Source organism: Sesamum indicum, linkage group LG12 (assembly GCF_026168435.1).
Source record: "Sesamum indicum cultivar Baizhima isolate 11 linkage group LG12, ASM2616843v1, whole genome shotgun sequence".
NCBI lineage: Eukaryota > Viridiplantae > Streptophyta > Magnoliopsida > Lamiales > Pedaliaceae > Sesamum > Sesamum indicum.
This window is the reverse complement of record NC_142668.1, coordinates 10,620,727-10,647,901: the sequence shown is the minus strand read 5'-3', so window position 1 is coordinate 10,647,901 and position 27,175 is coordinate 10,620,727. Positions and strand designations below refer to the sequence as shown.

The 27,175-nt window shown below is 30.6% G+C and overlaps 2 protein-coding genes across 2 annotated transcripts; both read left to right on the top strand.

Annotated features, from left to right (window-relative positions):
- Window positions 1-7,437: 7,437 nt before the first annotated feature.
- Window positions 7,438-12,137, top strand: LOC105165549 (Protein kinase superfamily protein). The gene is made up of 8 exons (XM_020695019.2): window positions 7,438-8,149; window positions 8,783-9,503; window positions 9,590-9,694; window positions 9,844-9,966; window positions 10,238-10,408; window positions 10,507-10,636; window positions 10,774-10,983; window positions 11,484-12,137. Exons 2-8 carry the CDS (start codon window positions 8,854-8,856, stop codon window positions 11,616-11,618), a joined length of 1,524 nt encoding a protein of 507 aa, XP_020550678.1. The 5' UTR covers window positions 7,438-8,149; window positions 8,783-8,853; the 3' UTR covers window positions 11,619-12,137.
- Window positions 12,138-18,706: 6,569 nt separating this feature from the next.
- Window positions 18,707-22,411, top strand: LOC105165550 (uncharacterized). The gene is made up of 3 exons (XM_011084604.3): window positions 18,707-19,444; window positions 20,108-20,260; window positions 21,893-22,411. Exons 1-3 carry the CDS (start codon window positions 18,924-18,926, stop codon window positions 22,242-22,244), a joined length of 1,026 nt encoding a protein of 341 aa, XP_011082906.1. The 5' UTR covers window positions 18,707-18,923; the 3' UTR covers window positions 22,245-22,411.
- The last annotated feature ends 4,764 nt before the right edge of the window (window positions 22,412-27,175 follow it).

Genomic DNA, 27,175 nt, shown 5'->3' with positions numbered 1-27,175 from the left:
TTGATATTAACAAAAAAAGTAAATAAAAATTTATATTTACCCCCATTGGCTTATTACCGACTTATTACAGGTCAAATCAATCTTTTCTGATCTAACTATCTTTATACGTTTTCACACAATAATACATGCTCTAACCTTGTAAGGGTACTTGGGTCATAAAGAATTTGCTTGAACTGCAGTAAGTCAGAAATAAGTTAATAGGGAATAAATATGAATTTTTATTCAATTTTTTTTTGCTAACATCAGCAAATCTAATAAATTTTAACTAACGGAGTGATCTATTTGTAAGACATAAATAAACTTTAAGGATACTAAATGTAAATTTTCAAACCACATGAAATTTACGTGTAATTACATCAAATTTCAAGAAAGAGCAGGATAATCATCCCTTATAAATAACATCAATATATCAATTATCGCAATCTGCCATTATCCGTGATCAACCATAAACTACTATTATAGTTGACAAGTAACTGTTGTTAAAGTAGACTAATTAATACTTCAGATAACTATGCATATATGGAATTTGAACTTATGATCTTATAGCTATGGTACCTGAGTTTTATGAACTAACTAGGCCTCGACGATCCCTTTTCATGTCGTCCTTTACCTATGATTTGAGAAAATCTAGGTTGAATCAAGTTTGATTTAACTTAATTTACGTCAATCATTTTTTAGTAAATAATGGTACTATACTTGTCATGAAATTGACATAAATCCAATCAATCTTTATGATCCAAATGACTAATTAATTCAATGAAGTTGCTCTTATCCAAAAATTCATGCACCATTTAAAGAACCCTTTTTCTTGTAGCCTTATCCCTAGCCAAGAACTAGGTTCTCCAATAATTAAATAAAATCAAATGAACTATTATTTCGATGCAACATGCCCAATAATTGATCTGATTGCATGAGATATTATTCACTTTTGTTCTGTATGAATTTTATTTCACCATTTTGTCATAAAAATGGGTTAATTTGATTTTTTTATAAGCCGTTCAAGTTTTTTATTTGTAATTGAAATGAACCACTAATTTACATCGTGCATACACTAATAGCATTAATATGTGAATATGTTTGTGTGTGTGTGTCATATTCAGACAACCGTCGTCGTACAAAGATATTATGAGATGCACATCGTGTACTTAGACTAGTACGTTTCCTTACCTCCTTTTATGATGTTTAATACATAGTACTAACTTATTAAATTTCGTAGCTACCATTAGCTACCAGGTCTCGGTAAGTGCGTACAAATACAATGGCCAACTAGAGGTTGAATGACATATAGTATTCGAGAAAAATGCAAGCAACCTCTTGTGATATCGTAAATCAACAAATTATTTCTTTATTAAAAAAATAAAATTGCTTCATTTTAAAAAGTACAGGGAGGTAAATTGCTATATTTTTTTTCACATTGGGTAATGTGCTCATTTTCAATACCACAGGGGGGTAAATTGCTATTCACCCTATAGTTTTCGTTGTGTTAAGATTACGTACTTTTAGTAGTTTTCAGGAATTTTTATTAATAATCATATGAGTTATAAAAAGAAAATTACTTTTAATCATTTTTATCAGAGTTTGTTAGTATTTTGATAGAATATGACACGCGTTATAGTTTCTACTATTGCTAATATTTTGGCCCCTCTAGCAGAAACAACGGCTAATAGTCATTGCGTAGTCATGATTGATTGATAATCGTCATGATTTTTTACTTTTGAACGTAGTAATTAAACATATTGAGAAATCATAATTCCGCCAGTGAAGTGATTACTTGTTATGACTTGTATATATTGATGCGCACTTTTTAGATAAAATCATAACTATTAATGTGATAGCATATTAAGTAAATTCATATACAAATGAATGTAATAATTAAAGAGTTTAAATGATATTACCCATAAAAAAATTAGGTAAATTATATTGATACTTTTTGAGGTTAAGTCAAATTATACAAATACCGTATATTTTCTGTAAAATTACAGCTACACCCCCTAACGGGTGTTAGTGTAATATTCTTTTGTAAAAATTACAGCTGCACTGATAAAGAGCGTCAGTGTAATATTTTGTTTGTGTAAACTTTGCTTTAAATAAGGTTTTTAGTTATAATTATAATTTAAATTTTATGAAGAGTTATAATTTACAAAAAAATAGGATATGTTTAATTTCAGGAGATCGTAAATATAATTTACCCAAAATTTTGAAATAATTAGACATGACTAAGTAGTTTAGGTTACTTTATTTTTCACTTTTTGGATAATTGTAGTTCATGTACATTAAATGCACCAAGTACATTAATACTCGCCCCCAATTTTTTTTTTTTTTTTTGAAATGTTATTACTATAATACGTATGTGCTAAATATATAATTAATTTATTTATTGCGGCCAATGTCCCAACATAAATAATTAAGTTACCAACATTCATCCAACCCATAATTGGTCCAAAATTAATAGACCATATGATTGTTGTTTGGATAACATTGCTTTAGTTATAAGGAAAATTGAGAGGTTTCTTATAATTTATTGTTATATATATATATGTATATATTCATGTAATAATTATATACACTTTCTAGTAGTTTGCTGTTTTTTTTTTTTTAAATAATAGCTGTAATTATATATTAATTACAATAATATTTTAATAAATTGAAATCAATTCGAACTTACTTGAAGTTCAATTGTTTGGCGAAATATAGTTGAATCGAGTTCAATTAAATATGAATGTTTTTTAGATTACAAGTTAATTGAATTTAAGTCTTGCTACAAGAAATATGACCTATGGTCACAAAATTATCGCAGTAAAAAAAATAATAATAATAATAATTGATCGTAATTTTGTAAGGACAATTGTTTTAGTAGATGAGCTTCACAGGTCTATCATTGAAAGGTGCCTCGTCAGGAAATAGAGTTTATAAGTCACTCAAATTCCTTATCTACAATTAAAGTGGGACGCATACCAACATCATCGACCTCCCGAACAAAGGGTTTCAGACGGACATAACATCATTCTCACAAAATGATGCCAAATGGTACAACATGAGGCACAATCAATGTCTCGTCGCGTAGGGTATTATCTACTCTGACTTCTGAAAATACGACCTACTAGAGAGAGTGATTTTGACGTTTATAAACCACTCAAATTTCTTGTTCTCAATCAGTATAGAACACGTGCCAGTACTATTAATAAATATATTACACTTGATATCTTCTATAATTAATAAATGTCTAACAAATACCCTTCATAACAACCTATTATCGAGGTATTTATCAAATAATAAATAATTTTTAAATAGATATTTATAATTTTCAAACAACTAAACGGTGGTTATAATTATAACAAACATCGGAATATTATGTTGTAACTTATCCTTTTTAATACTATGGAAAACCTATAAAAAAAAAGGGAGTAGGTCTATTTAAGAAAAGAGAAGAGATATCATATGTATCCCATGTTTTGTCCTTGTACATAAGACTACAGCAAATTGCTGTTCAGATGCCATATTGTATGGTTCTATCTTTCATTTATGACAAACTACAGTTTCCCAAGAATTGGTACACAACTTGATTCACCCAAAACTAAGTAAAATAAAGCACCAATCATTGGTTTTCTTACATTCTTAAATATCTAATTTTTATAAATTAAATTTAAACTTTATCTCACAAACACACACACACATATATATTAGGTACTGTTAGACTTAGGTGAGTGGTTCCTAATGTAAATAAGTGAATTATTTTGTGATTGATGTAGACGAAAAAATTATATTGAAATAGTGATGTGCTTCAACGATAATGAATATATTCTTATAAAATTTATCAAAAGTAATATTTACAGTGAAGTAGACTATAGTATGATGTACTCGAGGGTCTAATAGACAACTAGAGGTTTGTAACATTTTATTTCGTTGATTTGTAAATTGACTATTTTGCCCCTCATCCCAGGTTGATCCCTATTAAGCATATTAAATTACAAGGCAAATTATAATGAGCTTACATGATATTTGACATAATTACGAATACCTCTTGTTGTTTTAAAAAATACAACTATATCTTAATGTTTGATGAAATTATGTAATCATTGAATGAGGGTTTGAAGTTGTCAACTTTGCTCTTGCTACATGTTTTTCTTTTACCTAACGAATTGAGTAAGTTGTTGGATGACCATTAAAATTAGGGGTATTAGTAATTTTTTAAATAATAAAAATATATTTTCTCTCTCTACCGGTACCTTTTGTAAAATTGCAAGTATAATCTTTTAAGGGGCATCAATGTTATTTATCTTAAGAAAGTGTTTGTGTAAATTTTTGTGTTCATGAAAACGTGACAATGTAAATTATAATTGTAGTTATAATTTTAAGATGTATTTTTATAATTTTGTAAAGAATATAAGGAATTGGTGTGATCAGACCTAATTTTTGAAAGGGTTATTAATATAATTTATCCAAACAAATAAACAGGTCCTAACAAATCCACGTTGTAACTAAACTTACACATTTTCTTTTTACAATTTTCCAAACATGCCCCTATCAAGATTGGGAAAAGGTAAAGTGGCCTCCCACGTGCCATACATGTGGTGCACGTGCAATGTCTTTTTTAATAACAAAATAAATAAACCATATGAGATGTTATCATGATTAGATAACACCCTTAACCACCAAATTTAATTTTTAGGTAAATTACAATAGACCCCCTAAAATTTATTATAATTCTATCACTTTTTGTAAAAATTATAAATACGTTCTCGAAATTAACAAACGTTAAACAAATACCCATATAATGGACTGTTACGATGGAGTATCTGTTAGACAGTTATTGATTATAGAATAGTATTTACAAAGTCTCAAACAACAATAAAATATTTATAATTATGACAAATTTTAAGGGAGTTTGTTGTAATTTTCTCTTAATCTATTTTCCGCAATGAATCAATATTTTTGAAGGGATGAGTCCACAAAAGTGGACCCCACACTAATTACTTTTAATTAACACTAAACTCATTCCATTGTAATTAAATAAATAATTAATTAAATTAAAAAGTATATAAAGATGGGAAAGGGGAGTGGTGTGAGTGATACTTTAATGGAAAAGGTAATGCTTCAAATCAAAGACTTTGTTCCTCCACCAATACACCCTTTTTCCCTCTACAATAATCACACTCAATAAAGCCATTTCTTGAATTGACGATATTACCCCTGAGTACCGTTGGACAATAAATTTAAATTATTTGGCCTAGTCAATGTGTGTTTGTATAATAGGTAAGGAATGTTGGATTTTCTTTTTTTGTATTTTTTTTATTTTAATTAATAAATGTATATGTTATGCATAAAAAATAAAGAATTATTTATTTTATTTTGAAAAACGATTTTGTACGTATGACGTATTTAGTTGATTTTTTTTTTCAAGTATAAATATGTGTTGCATGATTTTAAATTTTAACAGTTTGGTGATTTTTTCTTTATTATTATTACAATATAGTAATTTTATTATGTCAAATACTCTAATATCTTATAAATTCTAATATTTTAATTATTCAAACACTTTAAAGCTTATTTATATATAAAATTTAAAATTTTTAAGATTTTAAAACACATAAAAAGATTCAAATCAGCTCAGTCGAACAACCTCAACATATGATAAAAAATGTAATAAAATTTGGAATAGAATATTTAATATGTGTCATACTTCATTTTACTATATATATACAAATGCAATTATGCTAAAAACTAGGAATGTGAATGTGGAAGAGTAAGTGTAAGAATATGTATGTATAGATAAAATATTTAAGAGGTGCACAAAATTTTTGAAACCATTAATGATAGATAGACTTGGTTGACCTTTTACAATTTTCTTGATTGTTGCAGTCATGATTTTGACATTAAGATATAGTTTATCCGAAATATATATATATATATATATATGGATAAATTACACCCACTTTTTTTAGAATTTGATATAATTACAAATACCTTATTATTATTTAAAAAATTACAAATATCTCCCATAATTTTAACGTCCGTCTAACAACAAGCCTATTTCATTAGTCTCGATCCATTAGGTTTTCTCATCCAATTTTTATGATGAATTGATCAAAATATCATTTTGAATTATGAACTATAATCTTATATATATTTTTTTGAATTTTCAAAATATTTTGATAGATTAATATTTCCTATGGATTATTTATTTGCCCTGTCCTCAATTTTTATTTTTATATTTTATCAATTTTTTTTGTAAAAAATATTTCAGCAAGGGTAAAGTACTGGTTTCCATGTCACAGTTTAGGAGCTACATAACTATTTTTTATTTGAGTGTATATATATTTATAATTTTTAAACAATAAAAGAGTATTTATAATTATACCAAATATCAAGAAATATAATTATCATTCACCTTATATATTATTCATGGTGATCATTAAAATATTGAATAGAAATAAATAATATATACCAAGAGAATAAAATATATATTATATTGATGTGAAATAATTTATATATACGATTATCAAACTTAACGTATTATAATAGGAAGATTTGTAAATTTGCCTTTTATCTTTTGGACCCTTTTTTTTTTTGGGGTAAATTCTTTTTTTTTATATATTTTTTACCATTGATTTAAGAAATGTAGACATGATTTGAAATGCATGGACCAATCATTTTTCACATAATTATGTGATATAATAATGTTACAAACTTATAAGAGAAAAATCACTTTCAAGCATGAAATTTCGCATCTATTAAATTATTATTACAATGTTTGTTTTCCCAAAACTAGACAGATCAACTAAATAAATGCCCACATTCTAACTCGACCCTTTTTCCTTGTGACATTTTATTCATAATACTTTTATTGTTAAAATATTATCGAATACGGGCACAAAAATATACGGTTAGAAGTCGTATTTGATATATATATATAGAGGAAGTAATTATGTGAAGCAATAGTGATACCCTTATTTTATTTAGTGAAAAGTTTATTCAAACAAAAGAATCAGCAACATAATTGGTCATTGAAGTAGTGAATGGCAATTATATAATAAGAAAATTTTATTCAAATTAAATTAATTATAGAACAAATTTTATATATTTTTATGTAATTAGTTTTTTGTTTAAATTATATAGTAATCAGATCATAAATGCATTGTACTTAACATATAATTTAATTAAAATTTCTATTTTATAATAGGTGTTAAGCAACACTATCCCATATAGGCTATACCTCAAATGGTCAAACTTCACAGGTTTGTGAGAGGATTTTTGGAGATTATGAAAGGGATTGACTTTATGATCCCCTCATAATGATGTATTAAATCATCATCATATCAAGACAAGGGACAGTTTTGTAATTTGGCCCACTCACAAATCCTAGATTTGCTGTTCCCTCCCTTGCCTCTTAAGGTTGACACACACACACACACACACTCTCTCTCTCTCTCCTTCTCTCTCTCAATCTTGAGAGATCTTTTTCTTTGAGAAATTCCTCTTTTGTTTGGATTTTCACTTTGCTATATTTTTTTTTTCTTCTCATTGCTATAAATGCAGTCTTCTAGTAACCTTATTTTTGCTTTGCCTTTACTATTCACCCTCTCTCTCTCTCTCTCTTGTGTGGTTTCCTCCATTGCAAACCAAGCTTGCTTTTCCAGCTTTACTGATGTGCCTCTTTCCTCCACATTCACAAATCCCTACCTACCATTTTTAACGCCCATCTCTGCTTTTTGTTAGCCATCTCACAGCTCTAATAATCTCCACCATTTGAAGGGAAAAACAAGAAAAAAGAAAAGAACTCTTCCCCCTTATAAGGAATGGATTTTTGTCTGGCATTGTTAGGGGAAAAAATTGCTCTCTCATTTACGTCGTTTTTATTGTTTTCTTGAATTCTTTTTGGCCCACTGCAGACCCATTCCCTTCTACTTCTAAACTACTCCTTCTTCAGCTGCTGAACTTTCTTTTTGGCTACTCTATTTTCTTTTTTTTTTTTTGCCCCTTTATTTCGCTTTTCCCAGTTTTTTCTTTGGTGGGTTCCTTGTATTTCATATCTGCATTGGCGTATCTATGCTCATTGAGCCTCTGTTGAGACAAAAAAGTGCCCTTTCTTTGCTTCTTTGGGTTCTCAAGGAAGAAGATCAGGGGGGTTAAGTTCGGATCACTCGCGAAGGTGAGAGCTTTCTCTTTCTAGTTTTTTTTTTTTTTTTTTTGCTGGGCTCGTATCCGTTTTCTCTCTCTATCTCTCTTTTTGCTTGGATGAGAAGTCATGCGTTTCTTGATTTTGGTCTGTTTATTCACCAAATATTTAGATTTGGGATTGGGATTAAAGATTTCAGTGGTGTAGATTAATGGGTTGTTTTTGGTTATGGATTTTAGAATGCTGTGTAGTTGTGTGATGATTTTGAAGTTTAGGTGGATTTGTTGAAAAAGGATTCTGTTGCTTTGTTAAATGCCTGGAATAATGTGCATACGTATGATTTGGTGACTGTTTTCTGGAGAGTGTGTAAGAAATATGTGTAATTGCCTTTAGTTGGTGAATGTTATCTACCTTGTTCTTGGCTCCATTGCTATCTTGCTGTTTATTTGGCTGAATTTGCTTCAGAACTTAATCGTATAGCTGCAGTTAATCTAATGGAAAGATTTTGTTGGCAGTGGGATTGAAGTGCTAACTTAGAGCTGTAACATCTGCTCTTTTTGGATACTGCATCCGATACCAAGAAAAGTTGAACTGAATTGTTGAACTCTTAGATATGCATTGCCTTTTGGTGCCTTCTGATAATGTTTTCTGTTTTTGTGGATCCAGGATCAATGGATTAAGCATTGTTTAGAACTTAGGAGATACAGAGTTTCTTCCTAGAACCCGAACTGTGGAAAATGTCCTCGGAAAGTTTAAATGCTGAATTATCGAAGAAATATGGAGCTCTGAAACTATGGGTTCTTATTGGCATATGCGTGGGTGCATTTATCATTCTGATTTTGGGTATCTTATCAATATGGGTCATGTTTCGAAGGAAGTCTCGAAGGACCTTGGACAAGTACTCTCTTTGCCAAATCCCTAATGTCTCCAAAGATATCAGGGTAGACAGAGTTGGGGACCAAAGTACCCATGATCATCTTGAAAGTTATTACTTGACTGTTAATGATAAATCAAGTGATAAGAACTCGGAGAAGTTAGTTCATTTGGGGAGGAGCAAATCAAGTGATGCTGATAATATCAGCCAATGCAGTTCAATGTATCATCATGAAAGGGCCGGGAGCTCTCAGTCAGGAGAGGAAGGGAGTTCTGGTAATGCCCGGAGACACACTTCATTGTCGTATGGGATTGCGATGCCTTCTCCCTTAATTGGTTTGCCCGAAGTATCTCATCTTGGGTGGGGCCACTGGTTCACACTTAGAGATCTTGAAATTGCAACTAACCGTTTCTCGGCAGAGCATGTTATTGGTGAAGGTGGTTATGGGGTTGTTTATCGAGGAAGATTGGTTAATGGGACAGAGGTAGCAGTTAAGAAGCTTCTTAATAATCTGTGAGTATACCTTTTATGTTTCCCACTTCGTTATAAACAAGCATGCATGAATACCATTTAAGGTAGAGTTATAAATTGCATTGCAGTGGCCAAGCGGAGAAAGAATTTAGGGTTGAAGTAGAGGCGATCGGTCATGTTCGACACAAGAACCTAGTTCGGCTTCTTGGCTATTGCATTGAAGGAGTTCACAGGTTAGTTTCTTTAGTATAAAGTTATGCTGTGGCAACGCAATGGCTTCTGGTTCTTATCAGTGGTTAAGTATCCAATCGATTTTCCATTGTTTATCTTCTTCATTTTCTTTTTCCTACTTTCACTTTTATTATATGAGACTTTTGTGCAGGATGTTGGTGTATGAGTATGTAAACAACGGCAATTTGGAACAGTGGCTTCATGGGGCTATGAGACAACATGGGACCCTAACATGGGAAGCACGGATGAAGGTTCTACTTGGCACTGCAAAGGCGTAAGTGGATTTTTAACTGTGAACTACTTAGCATGCATTTTGGTTTCCCCGTCAGCCATCCACTTTCATGAGAATGACTACATCGTTATCTTTTACTTTGAAAGTCGTGGAGTAGAGCCTTTAACATTTGGTACCACCCGAATGGATGTTTGCCAGTTCGGTATATTGATGGTTTTTGTTTCTCATAAGCATCTCGACAACTTATCTAAGTGCTGTGATGATTGAAGTTCCATTTGGTGAAATTAAATGTTATCTCACGTTGTTTCTGCAGACTTGCTTATTTGCACGAAGCTATAGAACCCAAAGTTGTACATCGCGACATAAAATCAAGTAACATCTTGATTGATGATGAGTTCAATGCAAAAGTTTCTGACTTCGGTTTGGCTAAGCTGTTGGGATCTGGGGAAAGCCATATAACAACGAGAGTGATGGGAACATTTGGGTATATGGGCTTTCTCCTCTTTCTTTTTACTTGTTTCTTCGAACGATCTTTTTGTTGCATTTTCACTCATAATAATCAGACGCCTTTGTGAGTTTCAGTTATGTGGCTCCAGAGTATGCAAATACTGGCTTGTTGAATGAAAAAAGTGACATCTACAGTTTTGGTGTTCTACTACTGGAAGCTGTTACCGGAAGAGATCCAGTGGACTATGGACGTCCAGCCGATGAGGTACTAAATTTATTTCTTTTATCTGGTAATTCAGGTACTAACTTCTTAGCAAACAGGAAAGCATCCGACTCTAGATAGTGTGACTAGGAAGCTGATCATACCCTTCCAGTGACGAGCCATAATTGTGTCTGTGACAGGTTAATCTTGTCGAGTGGCTGAAAATGATGGTTGGTAACAGAAGAGCGGAAGAAGTTGTCGACCCGAACCTTGAAGTTAAGCCTACAACTCGCGCCTTGAAACGTGCACTTCTGGTTGCACTTCGTTGTGTGGACCCTGATTCGGAGAAACGCCCCAAAATGAGTCACGTAGTTCGAATGCTGGAAACTGATGATTATCCTTATCGCGAGGTAAGCTTCCATCTCTAACTTGGAATTTGTTTAAGCTGCTACACTCTCGTTTCCAAATATGGATTCGGTATTTTGTCTATCCTGAGCATTTATGTGGTATTATCCGGTAGTTTTGGCAAATATTTGAGCCATTTTATTAGGTAGAAAGCATAGACGACTGGACCAATGACAAGTAGTTAGTCTTACCTGAATCCAGGCTTTCACCCAATCTACTTTCAGGTTGGATAGATTCTGTTTGAAACTAAGCTAAGAGTTGGCCTAGAACTGCCCTGTTCTGGAAAATTAATTGTTGCTTAGACAGTACAACTTTTGTCGTCATTAAAAGTTTGTTAACGAACTAAGTTTTCGAGCCTTTTCCACCCAACATTTACCTGACATTAAATAGATTCTTATCCGAACAAACTTATTAAGTAACGGCAATTTGTACTAGACCCAATTCATCTGCCGAGCAACTATGTTCTGTGATTGGACGTCAGGCCTCTGATTTTTCTTAACTGCAGGACCGGAGGAGTCGGAAAAGCAGGACAATGAGCATGGATATTGAGTCGACAAAGGCCGGTAGCGGGGGGCCTGAGATGGAAAGCAGGATAGAACGATCTGGGAGCCAGAAATCCGAGACAACGGATAGAAACTGACAGACACATGACTTCTGGGGCTTGGGGGGGGGGGGGAGTTATTGCTTCCCACCTGTCTGATCATAGAGCTTCTCTATATTATTCACATTTTCAAACTTTGTTTTCTGGAAAGATTCCGTCCTCCATGACAGATTAATTGAACAAGGATGTGGCCCAGTTCGAAATCTAGAATCATCGGCAGCTCTTGCAGGGCCTGAGTTGTCGTCTACCTCTGAAACGACGAAGAGATAGAAAGGAGAAAGGTGAACATGTTACTGTACAGGAGTTTGGCAGATCAAATGGGCCATCTTTCTTAACATTATGATCATCATTCTATTTTCCCTTTTTCTTTATGGGTTTTCTCAGGATCTTGAGGATGTTTTGTCCTAAATATTTAACCTTATCCCTTCATAGATGACTATGTTCTATTAGTTTATCAAATTCTATAAATCTCGTATAAGTTATTGGGAGAAACATTGTACTATCTAACGTATCCATATTGATCATGTTATAATAATTAATATTCAGATTCTCACTCAATAGCTTTATAATAGGCTTGAACCAGGACTTACACTCTAAAACACCCATCGGTAAGGGTCTCGATCGATGTATGTGTAGAATATAACAACCTAATGTATGTGTAGAATATAACAACCTAATCCGTTACAATTTGCATAATTATAATAAATTAGTCGACCAGATTTACTTAAAATCAAGGCACGCCACGATTCGTCCCTCTCCTCATAATTTTTTTTTGGTCCCCAAGAAACCACTACCTTATTCTTAGCAAACATTTGAAATTTGCAGATATCCTAGAATAGCTGTACCCTGTACAAAATTTGAATTGCAGGCACCAAACTGTGTCTCATGGATGCTTCAATTGTCTTGGAAACAAATACGAGTGGTCACATGGCAGCTGCATACAATGTGGGGTATGTTTCTTGAAGGGAAATAGTACTAACCGTAGGATTGTATATCTACTGGCAATGGCATCATGATCTCTTGGCGACACTCTTCTTAAGTCTGAGGTTTTCAGGATGTATCAGTGAAGACATGAGCAAAGGTCAGACATAGTGTCTATCTAGTACCACGCTACCATGGGTTCTCTGTCCTTAACCTCTTGACTTTTTGCCTATTCTCATTTGCTTGGTTCAACGGTCACATTGTTCGTGTTTCTTGTTCCGGGCTTTTTATAGTTACTAAGATTGATGTTTATTCGTATGAAATGGTTCGCGACTACTTAGGTATCTGTTTGTATAAAATTTTGATCGTATATGATTTACATACAGTACAGAATTAGAGGGTGTTTGTCTAAGCTTATAAGATTAAACATCTTTAAATTCTTAAAATATCTCATAAAATGTAGTTTATAAAATGTTTCAAATAAGCTTAGCCAAACATTCCCCTACCAGAAAGATTCTGAGTTTCCTGGTATATTGTTAGAATTAAAATATGGAAAATAGTCATTCTTTGGGTCAAGTAATGATAACTTTAAGAATTTTTGACTTTTTTTTTGCCTAAAATCTCTCTATTTAAAGATGAGAATGTCAGTAAGAATGAGAGGTGGGATGGGCTTTGAAGTGGTTCTGACTTGGGATCTTAAGGATTTTGTCTAACCAAACTAAAGTAGTAAATTAAAGGAGAAATTATACTTTTAATTTCATAGGATAGAAAATTTAGCATTTTCAGTCTTCTATTTTATAAAATTTTGAAAATACTTTTAAAATTGAAAAAACTCAACGCATTTAGTCCTATTACGAGATTTTGAAAATGATCCAAAATTAGATAACTTTGACACATTTAGTTCCATAAATCCCGTAAAGCAAATGACTAATGTGTCGATTTTTCTCAATTTTGGGATTATTTTAAAAATTTCGTAAATCAAATGACTAAATATATCTAGTTTCTCAATTTCGCAATCATTTTAAAAGTTTTGTAAAATAGAGGACTAAATATGTTGAATTCCATATCCTACAGGACTAAAGTGTAATTTAGCCATAACATAAATTAATGTATAAGGTTGTAGTGTCAGATGTACTTCATTTCACTGTATGTGATCAGGTCAACAAAGTGTTTGGTTGTATGAATTAAAGAAAATGATTTCTTTCATTCACATTTCACTACTTGAAAGAAAAAACATATTTCATTAATTATAATTATTATATTTTCTTTTTTACTTGATACTTTTTACATGTCATGTCAATTATTATCATAGTACTTTTATGTCATTTCTCTCACTGAGAAGATCTGAAATGGTATGAATCACAAGCAATTACAGTCAAAAAGCTCAATTTACAGGCCTCAGAAAAGTCATAATTCTTTTTTAATCTTCAATGGATGCTTCAGAAAGTCATAATCATGGGATGAAAAGTGCAACTTTCTAAAAGTTACGAGACCAAAAGTGACAATTTCGTAACAAATAAAACCAAAAACAAAAAAAGACTGAGTTCCAAGACGAGAAATGTTATCCCCGTTAATGTTAATACTCTCGCTGCATGCATGATCTACCCATCCTGTTGAAATACATTTGATTCAAACTCTTCAAATATTTCGGAGCTTATAATATGTTCAATTTTATTTTAAAAATAATATTTAAATACAATTAAGATGGCGTGTGGAACTTACAAAATACCAGTAATATATCAGTTCTGACATTATAATTAAAAAATATAATATTTAATTATGATTAATTGTTATAGTTAAAATTAATAATCGTAATAAAAAGTTACTTATCACGACCACACAACGGTTCCTGATCGTGGTTTCTTCATGGCAAAAACATTTGCTATGTTTCATAGTCATGACAAAAGTAGCTTCATGATGAATAAGTTAAATTTTTTACATCGATTTTTATTTAACCGTGATTAATAATAGCTACTTATCCCGGTTTAATCAATTGCCAAAAAATTCGTGGCAATAGTAATACTTTTTCTTGTGTGATCTTTTAAATCCCATTTTCTGAAAAATTATTGCATTTTATAAATTTCAGATCTAATTTATAAAACATTCTTAAATGTTTATAATCTCACCCAAAATTTGAATCAAATACACTAAACTACACTCTGATATCATAAATGAAATTATTTTTCGATACGAACATAGTGTACATTATGTAATAATATTTCAAATTATATATATATAGAGGTACGCTCATCGAAATTGTTGTAACATAAGAGGATGCAAGAAAATAAAAAAATATCTATATTAATATTAAAAAAAGAAGAAGATATTTTTCATTTTTAAATGGATTTTTGTGATATTATTATATTTTGTTGTGTCGATAATATTTTTAAATTATTTTTTTTAAATATATTGGTTTATATATTTTTATTTTCACATATTTTACAATATAAAAAATTATTTATATATTATACGAAGAAACGACGAGCCACAACGTAAGGTTATAAATAGATTAACCTGATCATGAAACAAGGCCAATATATATATATATATATATATATATATATATATGTTTACTTATTTTCCGGCAGAAAGCAATGTTCTAAAGTTCGAAGGTGACGAGGATGCCCACCACCACAATATAACGGCTAGTGGAAAATTCTCAATTGCACGTGCCACCCGGGCCCTGCCCGTTCCAGTCAAATGACGGTGCCCGCTCCCCGACACGTGTGAGTTGAAGCCCTGACCTGGCAAATAATTTTGTGGCATACCGTATGCACCTGCGCTGTGCGTAATTTTGCATTTCTGTTCAAAATAAAATATTGTGATTTATTAGAGTATAAAATAATAAGTTAATATTAAATTTATAATAAAATAATAATAAAAAATACATAAAATTTAAAATAAAAAATAACTGTCTACATATAATGAAAGAGTGAGAAATTAGATGAATAAATAAAAAAATTAAATTAAATATTAAAAAAATAAATAAAATAAGGGGAGACGCCTAAAAAATGCTCTGCGTTAATGTACAATATAGATTAAACAAATATATCTACTAATAAAATAACATAAATTGTGTTCACAAATTGTTGTGAGATATTATTTGATACGTTTTTTTTTTTTTTTTGCTAGGAAAAGCGAGTCCTATCCATTCGGATATTCTGATTTAGATTGAGTTTGGTTGGATAGGAACATGACAAGTATAATACACTTATTTTGCAATAAAGTGACAATCACATGACAAATATGATTACACTTGTCATTTATTGTGTGATTGATTTGATTTGACCAAATCTAATGTGTAATCTTTTTTCAATTTTTAGTTATTAAATTAAATAAACTAGTTGAGTTGGCAAATTTTTGGATAAGAGTTTTTCGAGTTAGTAAAATTTTAATGCAGACGGGGTCTAATCAGTGATGAATCAATCATATGATAAGTGTATTATATTTGTTACTTGTTATTATATATGATTTATTATTAATATTTGGATATAATGAATAATGTAATGACTTAAATTTATTAAAAGAAAATAATCCATCTAATGTAAGCTAGCTAGACGTATTTTATTATTTTTCCAGTAATATACTATAGCACTATAAGAAAAAAATAATATTGGCTTTAAATGCAAAAATGGTACCGTAATATAGGCTATTTTTGCGATTTAGGTACCATATTTTTTAAAATATCCAGATTTAGTATCACACTTTTGAAGATTTGGCAGGACTGATATCGTAGTTTACTAAAGTTGCATTTAGAGTACCTTAGTTTCTGTTTTGGCACTTTTGATATCAGGTTTTATCTTTTGAAAATATCATTTCAGCCCCAAAAAATTTGGTATTTTGCAGGTTTAGTCCCATCACTTGAAAATGGTATCAAAGCCTATAGGTTTATTGAAGAAATATATGTGTTAATATTATATTTAAATATTTTATCCACTAATGGAGTTAAGAGAATGAAATCGAATGAGAGTTCGAGTTACAACAATGGATAGTCTACTCTGAAAAATAAAAGATGAAATTTCTTTATGAAAATTTTAGAAAAGGGAGCAGATTACCTTCCAACACCGAACGATAGTTGGAGTGACAATCAGGAATATTTCCAGATCTTGAAAAAGCAAAGAAAGAATTTCATCCTAGGAATTCTAAAGGAAGCCACAAAGCCGGATCATGAACCTTTTATTGAGGAGGAACAACAAGAATGGTGGAGAATTCACTAGATCCAGAAGGTGCTACCAGGAAATGCAGTGAAAAATATATACGCAACCGAAGTTTATGGTAGATTACGAGCAAGGAGAAACGGAAGGGGCAATTTTCTTCACTAATACAGTTTTATAAATTATGATTAAATAGACTAATTAGAAAAGACTCGAGCCTGATACCTCGAAGATCTTGCAAGATCTAAGAAAAATTGAAAAGACAGTTTAAAACTATGGACATAGGTTAATTTATATACCTGTGAAAATAGAAATCTTGATCCAAAAGATGGACGAGATCCTTAAAATCCTTCCAAATCTATACAAGGATCTTACAGGTATGATGTTAGAAATTGCAAATCTAAAGAGAAATCAAAGGGAGAGCTCTGAAATATCTAAATTTAGACAGGCCGGATTAGAGACGCCCTTGAAATAGTATCTCTTCTACATCAGAAGGGAAAGACAATGGAGATTCCAAAGCCAAAGACAAGACATGATATGATCCAAGAAGTCATTAGCTCCATGAAATAATGGAAGTTACGAGGACATATCTGTTGGATTTACAAGAATTGACTGAATCCTTTTCCCAACTTGGAATTATGGACTTAGTCAATGTTCAAACCAACGAAACAACTCCAGCATTACCACTATCCGAGGAAAGTACATGTTCCAATTATCCTCCACGGGATCATCCAATAAGGGAAAATATAGATTTCCACACCAACGCGATACCAATGTTTGTTGGAAGCAGACTTAAAGAAAATTCAAGGAGAAATCCAATTAAGGAGAGCGCCTGAACATAAGCTTTAGGTAAGGACCATGCTCCAGTGTTTGTATAGAGGTTTCCCTAACCGGTATAGTCCTCTTAATTAAAAGCTAATAGTTGTCTTCTCTAATAGAGGAACAAATATCTATATAATATTACCTATATTTCTTTAAAAAAGTAAAGGCTTTTTGTTCGACTTGTCCACTCAAAATTTTATTAAGTCTCTATTTTGGATGCCTTAAGTTCCTCACTTAAAATTTTATAGCTAATGTAATATTCTCTTTTTGTATACTATATTCAATTTTTGTTGCTAATGTAAAAATTAAGTTTTAAAGTTACATAATGTGGAAAATATTAGGTATATATATTTGGCCTACTTTTAATTAATAGTGAATATGTTGTTCTTTTGTTTGAATTTTTTGTGGGATTTAAAAATATTGATGTGTCTTATATTGAATGTTGTTATAATAGAACGTTGGTTGATTCCTAAAAGGAGAACGAAAGAAAGAAAGAAAAAATTCATCCTCGATCTTTTAGCTTCTATTAAAAAATTATGATAAATAGTAATTAGTTACCATTTAGCCATTGCTTTTCTATAATTAAATCATCACAAATTTTGATCAATCATAGTTGTCATGACTTAAACTTTTGTTGGTTTTATATATATATATATATATATATGTATTTTTTGACTGTGGCAGATAGTATATATCTCTCTATTATGATTTTTAAGTCATGCTAATTTATATATAAAAGTAGTGAAATAATTCATTTTCTTTCAATGTATCTTCTATATATGTGTATATATCCACTTACTTCCATCATCTTACATTACTTTATTTATTTCATATAAAATTTTCCTTGTAATTTTTGCATAATCTTAATTCAAAAGATCAGTACGTACTTTTTCTCTCTCTGAAAAATTTTTATTCGGACTCTATTTAGCTGAATGAAATTAATCACAGAGCAAGTGCATTACATTTGTTATGCAATTTGTTACGTTTCTTGAACTGTATACCAATCACGATAAATGTATTGCATTTGTTATATGATTGATTCAAGTTCAATGGAATTGAATTCAAACTCCTAAAAAAAATAAATAAATAAGTCCGGAGAATATATAAAAGAATTTTAGCCACGATAACGACAAGAAAAATCAAAGAAAACCTATCTCCTTTTCATACTATAAACAAAACTTAGTTTAGTAGCATTCAACACCACTATATGTATATGTCTTCATCCTCTCCCTCTCTCTCTCTCTAGAAAAAATGAAGAGAGAGAGAGAAGAAAAAGGGAGCATAAAGTATGTCAAAAAGCACATCCTAGCTAGATAAGCCACATCTCCATCCATCTCTCATTGAAACAAAAGTCTTTTTCTCCCTCCCCAAAACCCCAAATCATTTCTGTCCCCAAAACCCCAATCTCCACCACCAATTCTTCAACTTCTCCTACATCCTCAAAATCATGTCTGAACCAACCAAAGATGCTGCTGCTCCTGATCATCACAACATGCTGCTTTCACAAGGGTTTTCATCCTTTCCTACAACAGCAACTCTTGATCATCACCTTATAAATTACAACCACTACTCCCCCTTCATGATGTACCATGATCTGCAAAACCCTAGTACTGATCAATTTGATCGTACTCATCATCACAACCCTCCTGATCATGATCTCTGCAGCTTGTTCTTGCAAGCCTCAGCAGACTACATTACAACCACTCCCTCGACTCCTTTCCACTTGTCGTCTAACAACTGTTCGTCATCTGAAGTCGCTGTTTGTAATACCAGCAAAAACTGTAACAATTCAAATACTGAAGTTGTTATTACGGATATTGCAGCTGAAAATCCACCGACCCCGAATTCTTGGGGGTCGCTTTCGTCGCCTGAGGCCGGCGGCGTCGATGAGGACTCTTCTTCCAAAGGGAAGAAAGATCTGCAGCTGAAGGTTTGTGAGGGAGGAGATATTGGGAAATCTAAGAAACTGTAGGTTTTTTTTTTTTTTTTAATTTTTTTTAAATATACACACACACACACACATGCATTAGTTGGTATCAAGGTTGTGGACTTTTTTTTGATTCTGATTGCATGTTTTGATTGGTTGATTAATTAGCTTATTTTCAAAGCTGTATTAGGTAACAGGGATATATGCACAATGTTGTTTCACATTTTCCCACTTGCTTTCCTACAGTCTAAAATATGTACACTTCATTAATTATGAAATATATATATATTTTCCGTTCTCAAATATCATACCAAAAAGGTTGTAAGCTCGAGTCCAACGTATGTGGGTGTATGTTGTTTCTTATCTCATTTAAACGTATTCGTTGATTTGAATTATTAATATATTAAATCAATCGTTGAATTTGAATGTATTAAATAATGTAATCGATCTCATATTATTAGAAAGAAAAAAATATATATGTTGTACTAAAAGGACAGTATATAGATTAATTGTACAATAATATATTTGTTTTTTTTAAAAAAAACATTGATGTGGAGATAACACAAACCCTAGCTGAGTAGCAGCTTTGGTTAATTTTGCTAAATTAATTTTGGGAATTTTCAGAAAATATAATAATTAGTGAATCTAATTTTGAGAATTCCCATCAGAATTTGACTTATAATTTTGGCATTTCCAATAAGCAGGAAAGCTGAGAAGACGAAGAAGAAGGAGGATAAGAAGAAGCAGAGAGAAGCGCGTTTTGCGTTCATGACTAAAAGCGAGGTGGATAATCTTGAAGATGGATACAGATGGAGAAAGTATGGCCAAAAAGCAGTCAAAAACAGCCCTTTTCCCAGGTAATTTGTACCCAGCTACGTTATAAGTTTCTGCAAGAAAAAAACAGGATAATTCATGAGCTATAATATTAATTATTTCCGAAAATAATGGACAAGAACCACCTCATCCCACCATCATCTTTGAGTTCACATGCAAATGTTCTCAAAATCTACTTGTCTTAACTTGGACATGTTAGAGTAAGGATTTCATGCATTTATGCTCCCCTAATTTAGATGATTCGTTGTTTTCGTCTTTTAATTTTTTAGATAAAGTATTTTGGTCTTATATTTTGTTAATTTTTGAGATTTCAGTTCTTTTTTATTTTTATTTTTTCGTTGGAGTTGATTTCTACTGGCGAGAAGGGTTAACTTTATGAAAAAGAAAAAGACTGAAATCGAGAAAATTAAAAAGATGAATGACTAATTAATATTTTGTGTTGTTATATAAACATACTAAATCTCCTCATATATATATATATATATGTATGTATGTAACTTTCTTGTGAAAAAAACTATTTATTTAGCATTATTCCATCACTAAAAAATACAAACACATAAATATTATTTTTTTATAGGTTTTAATTAATATTGTTATATAAAGAAAACTGATCACACACACATATATATATATTTATATATTTTACACACACCTGGAGTGTGCATTACTATCAGTTACAAGGGATAATTAAACAACCCTCCTATGTTAAATATTAAGACTGTCTCTTGCTGTGGAAATTATAATGCCCTATCTTGTTATTTATTTGCTGCTATAACCATTCGCGTAGTTTATATATGAAAAATTGTAATTTTATTATTGTAAGCATAGATGACGATAATTTTGGTCATGTTAAATTTAATTTTGACAATTTGATCGTGTAATATTTCTTTTTTTGATAATTTAAGGATAATTTTGATAAAAAAATCAAAAATTGAACAAAAAAATCATGAAAATGCTAGCTAGAATTGTTCTCAAATTGCTATTTTTTTTTTAAAAAAATTATATAATTAAATTGTCAAAATTGATTTCAACATGTCGAAATTGCCAGCCTTTGTACTTGTAGGACTAAAATTTTGTTACTTTTCGTGTAAAGTTGATATTAGTATCAGAAGTTTTATAATTCTCCAAAAATATTATAACATATAAATTTGAAAATATCGCATATCTTGAAAACATTATCCAAAATATTATATTAATACCCCTCGTTAAGATAATTATGAACTTAATTTAATTTCCTCATCCATAAAAAAAATATCTCATAATTTTTTCAAGTTCCCAATGGATATAACAATGAATATCCAGTTCTTCAAAAAATATCATCAACAACAATACCAAATTAATTCATTTATAACCTTAATAAAAAAATTTCTGAAAAGGATAAATAGAAAAATTAAGATACATAATTATTTAAATCTTATATACATGAATTTATATATCTTTGATAAAATTTCGTTAGGTTTGATAAAATCTGAGTCTTGTTTGCCCAATTTCATTATACCCCTAATTATGATATGTGGAAAATTTTTTGTTCGAAACAGATTTGGTGCATTACATTTGTCATATTATTGGTTCAAGTTCGACCAAATCAAATCCCACCTAAAATTTCCCATGATATGTGATCATAATACATAGATATATTTTTGTCCACATTGCAGGAGTTATTACAAATGCACCAGCCAGAAATGCAGCGTGAAAAAACGCATTGAGAGATCACATGAAGATCCGTTGGTGGTGATCACCACCTACGAAGGCCAACACAACCACCACAGCCCCGCCACCATCCGAGGCGGCGCAGCTGCCGCCTTCTTCACCCCGTCTCTATTCTCGCCACCGCCACCGCCACTGCCACCGGCATTTCCCATCTTCCCTCAAGTAGACCTCTTTTCCCCCTCAACTACTACTCAACAGTATTCCCAGCAGCAGCAGCCTCAACTTCCTGATCATCATCATTACAGCTTATTCCCTGACATGCTTTCTTCTTTCCTCCGAAACCCTCATGACCCATGAAAACCTTTATATATAATTCCATCTTTTTCTCTGTATATTTTCTGAATTTTGTAATTTTTGGGGGAGTTAATGTTTAAGTATGGACAGGTCAAAGAATTTATATGTTCGTTTGTTTCGATTTTGGCAATGATGCCTTTGATTAAAATCAGATCATGAGTTATCATCCAGTTTTCCTTGTTTCTTTCTTTAAATATTTTTCTTAATTTGTAGTAACATTAATTTTATTAGTTGAATTGGTTTGTATAATAGTATATGTGATGGAATAATTATTGGAGCATTTTTGGGGCGATGTATGTCGATGAATGAACATATTGCGTTGTTAATTATAAGGATCAGATGTATTTTTGATCTTGTAATTTAGACCATTCGGTATTTTCGTTCTTTAATTTTTTAAGAATAGCATTTTGATCTTTAATTTTTTTTTAATCTTTGCAATTTTAGTCCTTTTGTTCGACGGAGTTCACTTTCATAGGCAAGAAGGGTGAACTCCGGTAAAAAAGGACTAAAATTGAAAGAAAATAAAAGATGCGTGTAGAACTCAGATGCTACACTAAAAACTTAAATGATAGAAATGACAGTAGAAATGAGCCAACAGAAACAAAATTCCTAATTTTAAAATGTCATATGAGGGCACATATATTTTTCTGGTGAGAAGGATGAACTTCGACGAGAAAAGAATTAAAATCATGAAAATAATAAAATGCAGAACCAAACTGCTACCCTAAAAATTAAAGGACGAAAATGACAATGGCTTAAGTTACGGAGTTAAAAATATATTTAAAACCTAATTATAAGGTACATGTTATTTTAGCAAAAATTAATTGAGCTCTCGAAATGTTGGTTTGACCAGACTTGGACTAATTACATAAATAATACACTTATCACGTAATAGGTGTACATTCAAGAAAAAACTTATAATTATACCTCAAGTGTATCGTACTTACTATATGATTGGTTGAGTTCAACTAAATCTAATTTGGGTAAGGTGGATTTTCAATTGCTTGATTGCTAGCATTGACTAATTAAGAAAAATTATAATTTTAGTTCTGTAAGTTAAGGGGCTTAAAAATTTTGTTCTTGCTCAAAGTAAAATTTACGATTTAATCCTATAACTTCAAAACTGTAACAATTTTAGTCCATTTTCAGCCCATTTGACTGAAAAACGTCCACGTTAGCTGTCATCTCAATACCTAAATAGGGATCTTCAGTGTATTTGATGATGTGACAGTCCAATATATTCTTTTTTTAGAAACTTATGATTTAGCAAAAAGAAAATTACAACTTGAAAAAACTTGCTAACATCATCAAGTGTTAATTTTCTTTTTGCCAAGTCATTTCATTAAAAAAAAAAGAAAAATCGGTCAGACTGTCAGGTAATCAAATTCGTTAGAAGTCCCAATATTGGTGTTAACATGGCTAATCATGACATAGAATTTTCTGACCAAATTGACAAAAAAGAACTAAAATTGTCATAATTTTTAACCAAATTACAAATTTATATTTAAACAAGACCAAAATTACCACCTACCCTTTTAAAGCGAGAATGGAATATTAGACTTTATATATATTCGATAAATTGAAACATAAGAAAAAGGTATATTTAATATTGGATAAGTAATTCGGGTGATCACATGTAAACGAATTTGGATTTTCATTGTGAAGTAGTGGTGTTGCATCACTTATTTTATTTTAAATAATATTTTATACATATAATATACATATGTGTGTGTGACTGTGTGAACTTTGATTATGTACTTTTGGATTTTGGGGATCTTTGTATCAGATAAAAATAATTATTTATTATTTATTTTTCTTATAACATAAGTCAAAAAAAGGCACTAACATTCTTCCAGACCACGCTTGTGATGTGGCTGTGGCATAAATGTCGGAATAAAATGAGATGAATTTCCCGTAATAAAAAAACTCGAAAAAAGAGTTTTTAATTTACAATTTCGGTTTTTAAATTGTTTAAATTGTGTTAAGCTAAAAATTGTAAGAAATTCTCTATAAACTTCGCCAGTTTATAATTGATAAATTTATAAATATTAAGTTTCTTTTCGAATACTCCAACTTTAAATTTTCATACACTCACTGTACATAAATTTACAATTTTTTCTACGATTTATTTTCATTATAAAAACATTCGATCATCATATATATATTTTATTTATAAAGGGATAAGTGTAATATATATATATATATATATATCGATGAGTTAACATCATTATATTTTTTCATTTATAAAATACAAAATTACTATATGGGATGTTAAATGAGGGACAAAATTAGAAATTTATATAATTCTTTTCTCTAACATCAACATTTTCGTCTAAACCCTAAGGGTGTCAGGTGTAAACAGTAAAATTTTCAAAGGAATGTATATGTAATTTTAAATTCTTTTAGAGAAAAGTATAATTTAGCATTTTAAGCGACAATCTTAATAGTAAACCCTTATATATTTATATTCAAACGTTGTGTAGGGGTGTTAGGTGCATAGTAATAATTGGTCAATGAGAAATGTAATAATAAGATAAGGACATGCATCCACATGAACAGGATGGATCATCCCATGTACTTTTGTGCAGATTACATGAATATGTTCGTGTTCTTGCTCTTCTAATTCCCAAATGAGTACTTCTCATAATAACTGATCCATCACACCCCCCCTTTTTCCTTTGTCAAGAAAAAGCTTGTCAGCTACAACTTTATTACAACTGGAATTGTTTCCTTAATTGCCCCAAAATTCTCAAGAATTCACTTCTTCATTTTTGGCAAGCGAATCAGTTATGGAGTATTAATTATTAATGTTGGAAGTAGGGTTGAAAAAAAAATTGAATTATTCGATACTCGATCGAAATTAATTGATAAAAATTTGTTTGAACTTGATTTGTTAAACTTAACAACTTAAACGTGATCAAAATTTTATTAGTACAAAAATAATAAAATATACTGAAAATTATTCAATTACTCGAAGTTGATTCACGTCTAATCCACTTAATTAAAGTTCTCTTGAACTCGATCAGATTAATTATCGGACCAAATTCAAAAAATGCATTTTAGTGGTACTACAATAAATATAATATTTAGCCATGGTTAAAAATTAATAACCGTAGCAAAAAATTATTGACCATAGCAACGCAATGGTGTTGGTCGTGGTTTGCGAGTGTGGGTAATACATTTATACTGGATAAAAGTCATGGCAAAATTAGTAATTTTTATCGTGAATAAGTAAGTTTTCATATCATTCTTTGTTTAATCGTAGTTAATTATAGTTATATACCATGACCTCAATCCATAGTCAATGAAATCATAGCCAATAGTAAATTTTTTCTAATGTGGAAAGAATATCATTTTAGTCCCGTATCTTCTGTGGTGGCATTTTTGGTGTTCCATGTATTGATTTTAACAATTTAATCCTGTAATTTTAACGTTTTAGTAATTCTAGTCCCTTTTTGTTGGAATCCCCTATTTAATTTAATCTGGTGTAAGTTACTTGCAATCTTTCTACCAATTTGGCCAGAAAATGACTAAATTTTTAAAATTACAAGACTAAATTGTTAAAATCAATTCGTGCAAAATAAAAAATACCACTCTTGAAACCAAGACTAACATTATATTTTTTTAATTATTTTTTTTGAAGTAAGAGCGATGAACTATTACTTGAAATAAATTAATTATAATTATTTCTATCGGATATCAATATCTAAACTATTAACTATTACATTAAAACCAATACCTACTATTCAATAGACACAATATCCCACGCATAAAGTACGGTTCGAACCCATGATTTTTAAAATCATGAGACCTCAACTTTATCAACTAAATTAAGCATGATTGACTATTTTTTTCAATTATTAGTTAATGTTGGAAGAGCATGAAATTGTTGACCACAGTTCTTGTCTGCAAACAATCATCGCTAGGTGGCAATTGATCTTAATTTCATCAGAGTCATGTAATAACTGAAGCAGCTCAAACTTTCATATACTAGTTAGTTTAATTTCACTGCATGCAAAAAATACCACATTTTGTTATAATCATGGTTAGGTCAGTCTACAAACTCTTTAAAATTTTTTATAAAATATTTGAAACGTTAATTATAAGGTATTATAAAGTGTTTGGTAATTTTTCTAAAAAGTAACTTACTTATAAATTCTAGAAATAAAATGTTATGAGTTTATAAACTTGAATCTCAAGGATTCAGATCAACACATGCAATTGGTTAATGTTATATTTACTTAATTAATTAATTATTATCGCACTTCAAGAATTGCTGAAAAACAATTAAAGTATAATTAAAAACAAAGAAATTAAGCACTAAATTCAAACATAATTATTAGACCATGACATTTAACTAACGAGCATTGAATGATCCACTTGGGAAAATTAATTAATCAAGTCTAAGAAAGTGATAATCAATATATATAATTAGATATTAATTGTACAATAATTGGATAGTTAATTCGAAAAAGATTGATGTATACGCATAAATAGTCATAATAGCCTTCCATGTTTAACAAATGACATCTTAGCCTTTCTTTACTTAGCGTGATGGGATTTAAGTGGTATAAATAATTTTAGGATTATAATTCAGCCATAATGAGCTACAGTATTAGCTACTAATATCGGGCCGATTCAAAACAAAATTAAATAAAAATTTAAGATGATTAAGTGGGATATATTTCAACTAATAACTCAAAGTAAAGGTGATCTTAGTGTAATAATTAAGATTGATGTCCCATGACTTGGATTGAAATAATGGGCTCGAGCCCTTCTGGATTTGTGGGGTGTTTGTCTTCATTTTATGTGAGATTATTATTTTATAATTTTTACCTATATTAAAGTATTGATTGAACCAATGTATATATTATTTAATTGTCCAATTTATTAAAATATTAATATAATAATTGAATTACTGCTTCTATTAAAAA

Coding starts and splice junctions, on each gene's coding strand:
- LOC105165550 (XM_011084604.3), top strand. CDS start 18,924: ATGTCTGAACCAACCAAAGATGCTGCTGCTCCTGATCATCACAACATG. Junction 19,445..20,107: donor ATTGGGAAATCTAAGAAACT/GTAGGTTTTTTT, acceptor TCCAATAAGCAG/GAAAGCTGAGAAGACGAAGA. Junction 20,261..21,892: donor AAAAACAGCCCTTTTCCCAG/GTAATTTGTACC, acceptor TCCACATTGCAG/GAGTTATTACAAATGCACCA.
- LOC105165549 (XM_020695019.2), top strand. CDS start 8,854: ATGTCCTCGGAAAGTTTAAATGCTGAATTATCGAAGAAATATGGAGCT. Junction 9,967..10,237: donor CTACTTGGCACTGCAAAGGC/GTAAGTGGATTT, acceptor TTGTTTCTGCAG/ACTTGCTTATTTGCACGAAG. Junction 10,637..10,773: donor ATGGACGTCCAGCCGATGAG/GTACTAAATTTA, acceptor TGTCTGTGACAG/GTTAATCTTGTCGAGTGGCT.